This window comes from Chaetura pelagica, unplaced genomic scaffold (assembly GCF_000747805.2).
Source record: "Chaetura pelagica isolate M959 unplaced genomic scaffold, ChaPel_1.0 scaffold222, whole genome shotgun sequence".
Lineage (NCBI taxonomy): Eukaryota > Metazoa > Chordata > Aves > Apodiformes > Apodidae > Chaetura > Chaetura pelagica.
This window is the reverse complement of record NW_009952711.1, coordinates 8163669-8169668: the sequence shown is the minus strand read 5'-3', so window position 1 is coordinate 8169668 and position 6000 is coordinate 8163669. Positions and strand designations below refer to the sequence as shown.

Sequence of the window (6000 nt, the reverse complement as noted above, 5' to 3'; positions counted from 1 at the left end):
GGCAGTGCTGAGGTTGTGTGAGTTCTCTGTGCTGCACAGCACAGCAGTAGCTCAGGCACAGCCCTGCTCTGGCTCTGCTGCTGCACCTCCTGACCTTCTTCTGTCAGCCCAGAGATCTTTACATTATGCTCTGCAAAGTGGTACAGATATGCTCCTTGGCATTCCTGAAGCTTCCTACTCGTGGCTCCCAGGGCCTTTTGTACAGACAGAATACTGGGCTTTTCAGACTACAGGACACATTACAGCTGAATCTCTGGGATTTATAAAGGGAGATTTGAAGGCGTCCTCTCCTTCGACTTGTGTCCCTGTGTTGAAACCCACTCTAATGTGAATCCCAAAGTTTCAAGAAATTGGGTTTTATCAGCAGCAGCTGGTACTCCTTGAGAATATGGGGGAAGTGCAGGCATTTGGGTTGAAGAGTGGAAAGTGCTCTGTTTGCTTCCGAAGGATAGGGAGCAGCAGACACAGGGCAGCCCCTGGGAACTGTGAGCCAGACCTCCGCTGTCTCCTCTTGTAGTGCCACTCCTCCTCCTTTAGCCTCTTTTCTCCATTTGTTACTAAGCTGTAGCAACACTTTTGCAGCTAAGTGATGACACACTTGTTGTTGTGCTGTAATAGTTGTTGAGGCCAAAAACTGGGGCCTCTTGAAAATGTTTGTCTTGAGCTTCTTACCTACTCTGTGATACCATCTTTGTTGTTTCATTTTATTGAGTGAAAAAATGCAAAGCAAGGAGAGAGGAAAAAAAGGGAGAGAAATCTTCCAAATGTATGAATATCTAAGCAGATAATTAATAATTCCTCCTGAAACATTAATTATGGCTATGAAACATCTTGAGTCAAATCCTTAAGCTTAAGGTCATTGGTGCTGATCTTACTAGAGTGATGAGTTAATAATTTCCATCAATATTAACTATACAGCTCCCCATCCCTTTCTATGAGGCCCCCTCCATGCACATTGCACACTGCTCCTCCATGGCTCCCGCATCTCTTCACTGGTGAGCTATGCACTGTATAGACTTGCCAAGATTTTCAAAGGGGCAAGTGATTTTGGGTGCCTAGCTTCAGATATTTTAAAGGAGTCTGGGTTTTGGCAGGCTGTGTTCTCTGCACGCCATTCCCCAGATGTTTTGGAAAAACAGTACAATAGCAGTTAGATGTTTAATGTCTGTAACAATAATGACCATGTTATTTCTTGCAGAAAATATTTAGAGTACTGTACTCTATCATACTTTACATCAGGAATGTGGCAGTGCTGAGGTTGTGTGAGTTCTCTGTGCTGCACAGCACAGCAGTAGCTCAGGCACAGCCCTGCTCTGGCTCTGCTGCTGCACCTCCTGACCTTCTTCTGTCAGCCCAGAGATCTTTACATTATGCTCTGCAAAGTGGTACAGATATGCTCCTTGTCATTCCTGAAGCTTCCTACTCGTGGCTCCCAGGGCCTTTTGTACAGACAGAATACTGGGCTTTTCAGACTACAGGACACATTACAGCTGAATCTCTGGGATTTATAAAGGGAGATTTGAAGGCGTCCTCTCCTTCGACTTGTGTCCCTGTGTTGAAACCCACTCTAATGTGAATCCCAAAGTTTCAAGAAATTGGGTTTTATCAGCAGCAGCTGGTACTCCTTGAGAATATGGGGGAAGTGCAGGCATTTGGGTTGAAGAGTGGAAAGTGCTCTGTTTGCTTCCGAAGGATAGGGAGCAGCAGACACAGGGCAGCCCCTGGGAACTGTGAGCCAGACCTCCGCTGTCTCCTCTTGTAGTGCCACTCCTCCTCCTTTAGCCTCTTTTCTCCATTTGTTACTAAGCTGTAGCAACACTTTTGCAGCTAAGTGATGACACACTTGTTGTTGTGCTGTAATAGTTGTTGAGGCCAAAAACTGGGGCCTCTTGAAAATGTTTGTCTTGAGCTTCTTACCTACTCTGTGATACCATCTTTGTTGTTTCATTTTATTGAGTGAAAAAATGCAAAGCAAGGAGAGAGGAAAAAAAGGGAGAGAAATCTTCCAAATGTATGAATATCTAAGCAGATAATTAATAATTCCTCCTGAAACATTAATTATGGCTATGAAACATCTTGAGTCAAATCCTTAAGCTTAAGGTCATTGGTGCTGATCTTACTAGAGTGATGAGTTAATAATTTCCATCAATATTAACTATACAGCTCCCCATCCCTTTCTATGAGGCCCCCTCCATGCACATTGCACACTGCTCCTCCATGGCTCCCGCATCTCTTCACTGGTGAGCTATGCACTGTATAGACTTGCCAAGATTTTCAAAGGGGCAAGTGATTTTGGGTGCCTAGCTTCAGATATTTTAAAGGAGTCTGGGTTTTGGCAGGCTGTGTTCTCTGCACGCCATTCCCCAGATGTTTTGGAAAAACAGTACAATAGCAGTTAGATGTTTAATGTCTGTAACAATAATGACCATGTTATTTCTTGCAGAAAATATTTAGAGTACTGTACTCTATCATACTTTACATAGAGTAATTACAAATGAGTGTCTGTCTTCACAAGCAAGTATCATAATATTATGATGGGTGAAGAATGGATTTAGGCATATTTACTTTTATTTCTGTGTAGACAAATTATTATGGCTGTGTTTGAGAAATGAATTAAAAGTGTGTGTTTTTTCCTTTTTTATATGATAGATGTGGATGAATGCCAAGCCATCCCTGGGATCTGTCAAGGGGGAAATTGCATTAATACTGTTGGATCTTTTGAGTGCAAATGCCCAGCTGGACACAAGTTTAATGAAGTGACACAAAAATGTGATGGTAAGAAATTTTAGAACTTTCTTCTGAAAATAAAGAAGTTCTCTTTTGAAGGCCAACTTTGTTTAGAGGTTTTTTAACAAATCTCCAGTCTCTTTTGCTTTAGATATGCAAATAGCATTCTTCACAACAAATACTGGTGTTTTCTCCTTCTAAACCAGAGTATCTTAAATATTGGCCCTGCAGCTTTTTCAAGACTTTTATTCATGTAACATTTTGCAGACTTAAAGGTCCATCTGAAACAAATGAAACATTAAAAATAAGCATATTTTTTAATGATATGTTGCTTTAGAAATGCTTGAGGCACTTGTCTCTGGGTAGATATTTTAACCAAAAAGTGGAAGATTCAATGCATTTCCACCTCCTCAGGTAAACTGTATTTAACATTACTGGGAGTCGAACACTGCTCAGTGAAGACTGCAGGACCATGCTCTAAATTAATCCTTACAGTTGCAGATGTTAAAAAAGCACAAACATTTCACCTTTCCTTGTTGGTCAGGCTGTTTTGGAAATACAACAGGTGCTAGATTAGAGTATGGAAGTTTCCAGTGTGTGATTATGGAATCTTGCTAATTTTTAACTGTATTTTCTCTCTATAATACAACAATCAGACAGAGATGTCTTCTTTGCTTTAAGAGAATTTTGGATACCTAAGGAACATAATGCTACAATGTGTCAGTTACACAGTTGATTGACCTTCTTTACTCTGAAATCCAGATGATTGTTATACTCTTACAATTGATTTTCCTTTCAGTTGTTAGACAAAAATTAAATAATTTCAATAGTCATGTTTAATAAGTGGTTAGTGATTTTGGAGTGCCAACTTTAAATGTCAGAAAGGTGTGTGACTGTGAGAGTAAGGCATGCATGCACCACCCTTTCTTACATCAGGTGCCTTTATGGAAGCATTCAAAATGTTTAAATAATTTTGTATGAATTGTGATTCTTTCAAGAGAAAATCCCTGTTATAAGCAAAACTTTATAATTTAGTTGCATGTTAGGGAAAGCAATTTCAGAAGAGTTTGTACACAGTATGGTGGCAGAAAGTAACCCAACTTCAGGGTAGAACAACATTCCAAGTGTTGCTTCGGTGGATGAAGTACCAAGAATATAGTGAACAGGAAAGACTGAACATGTGCCTTATTAGGTATTAGTACTTGAAAAACTGAGGGCTATAGGCTTGCATAGACTGCATTGGATAAACCCTCCTTTGGTAATTTTCAATTGCCGAATTGTGTAAAAAAACACAAAACCAAACCAAACCAAAAACCCAAACAAAGAACAAAGAATCCCAGACAACCACTACCGTCAGAGCTTGTACTTGGTAATTGTTGAGGGACTGGACTGAAGTACCTGGGATAGCTTAGTTCTTTCCCAAATCCTGCCACAAATTTCCTGCACCATCTTGTGAAATCCCTTTGGCATGGTCAACCTGGCTGCAAAGATAGGATGAAGTTTCCCATCAGCTTTTGAACCACAGACTCATTTCCAGTACATCTTCACATTGTACGTATAAAGCAATTTTAGTTAAAGCTGTATAGTTAGTAATAAAATTAAAAAGTTTTAAAGTAGTACCCTTATACCAGCAGCATGAAACAGGATAGTGATTCAGCAGTTAAGAGCATAGTCATGTAACAACAGAAAATCCATTCTGCTTTTTTAAACTGTCTCTTTGAGATTTAAGTTAAAATCTACAATATGAAAAAAGGTATTCGCCTTATAGTAATTAGCTGTAATTAATTCTGGTACATAATAAATAACATCTGATCATGTGCTTCCTTTAAGTTCCTACCTGGCAAGTAAGACTTCTGACATCTGCAATGTCTCCATAGTCACTGATTTAGTAGAACTGGAAGCTACTTGCTGAATTACCAGTGCTGTTTTTTCAGTGAGTCGCCATTAAAGTAATATCATGAGAGAAGTGCAGTGAGACAATGTGACAAGATGGGAAATGAGGTGCATTGGCTAAGTTCTCTGTGTTAATATAGCTCCTGGAAAGCTGTTACATTATTTTCATTGCTTCCTATCACAATTTCTCTTCCCACTGCTTCACTTTGGGGTAAATACTTCCTTGTGGAGACTGGGGAGAGTAATTTTTCCTGGAGTGACATTTGCTAGTACATCAAGTGTACTTACCTTTATAAAACTTGCACACTTAACAATGACAATGTTACTTATAGGAATGCCAACACTAATACAAATGGTGAAATAATGTTTGGGTTATGCTTAACCCTAAAATAAAGAGTGATGATTTTGCTTTTCAAAAGGTTGGGCTCTATATAAACAGTGGCAACACTGACTTTAAGATAAACATTGGTGAATTTGAGTCAGAAAATGCTTGAATCTGATCCATTTACAACTGCATTTTTCTCTGTTAATTAAGGGCTCTATTCAGACCAAAATTCAATTTCCACATTTTTTGTCACTGAGACTTCTGGGACTCCTGTGGAGTATAATCCTGAAGCAGGAGCCAGAAGTCTCTTAGCAGTGCTCCCAGGGCACTCGACTTGAGGCTTTGGCAACACCCTCGAAGTAGCACTGAACAAAAAGTCACACCCCTCTCCCACACCCAAGCCAGGAATGTGACCCACATCACGACAGCCAGCAAGATGCTGGGGTGGGATGTGTGCACAGAGAGCCCAAGGCCTTGCACTGCTGAGGATGGGTCAGTCTGCAAGATCTGTGTATCTGGACGCCATCCTTGTCCCTGTTCCTCCACTCTTTTTCTGCTAAGGCAAGGGCCCACAATGGTATTAGAGGATCCAGTGCTTTACCTAGGGAATTAACAAGAGGAATTGATAGTTTTATATTTCTGAATTTTTGTACTGCTGCCTTCACAGAGAAGTAGAAGAGAGATCCTCTGTACTTGCTAAAATGCTTATTAACAGTCCTGTGGGACTTCGGGTGTTCCCCCATCTGTTGGGGCCAAATTCCAATGTAGGCGTTGCATTTAAATTCCTCCAATCATTGTTAATGACTACGGTATTATTCACTCCTTGCCTTGGTGTGTTGGGTGGTGTTGCAGTATTTCATCTCAGAAATTTTTGTGGTTGGTGAAATCATTATTACAGCCATGTGTCTATCTGTTTGTAGATCTCTGGAGGAGAGGTTGGATAGAGTCCTGTGATGCCATTATTTCTGGCTGGATTCTCCCAGAGCAACTGGGTGATGATAAATGGCTGTGACAGGCAGTTGTCATTGATCACTCCAGAGAATAACCTCTCTTTC

The 6000-nt window shown here is 40.4% G+C and overlaps 1 protein-coding gene across 1 annotated transcript in view; it reads left to right on the top strand.

Moving 5' to 3' along the window:
• FBN1 (fibrillin 1) overlaps positions 1-6000 on the top strand; it is a 141470-nt gene that overhangs the window by 44259 nt on the left and 91211 nt on the right. Inside the window, exon 6 of the mRNA XM_009994455.1 lies at positions 2650-2775. Coding sequence (XP_009992757.1) covers positions 2650-2775 — 126 coding nt within the window. The remainder of the gene's footprint in view (positions 1-2649; positions 2776-6000) is intronic.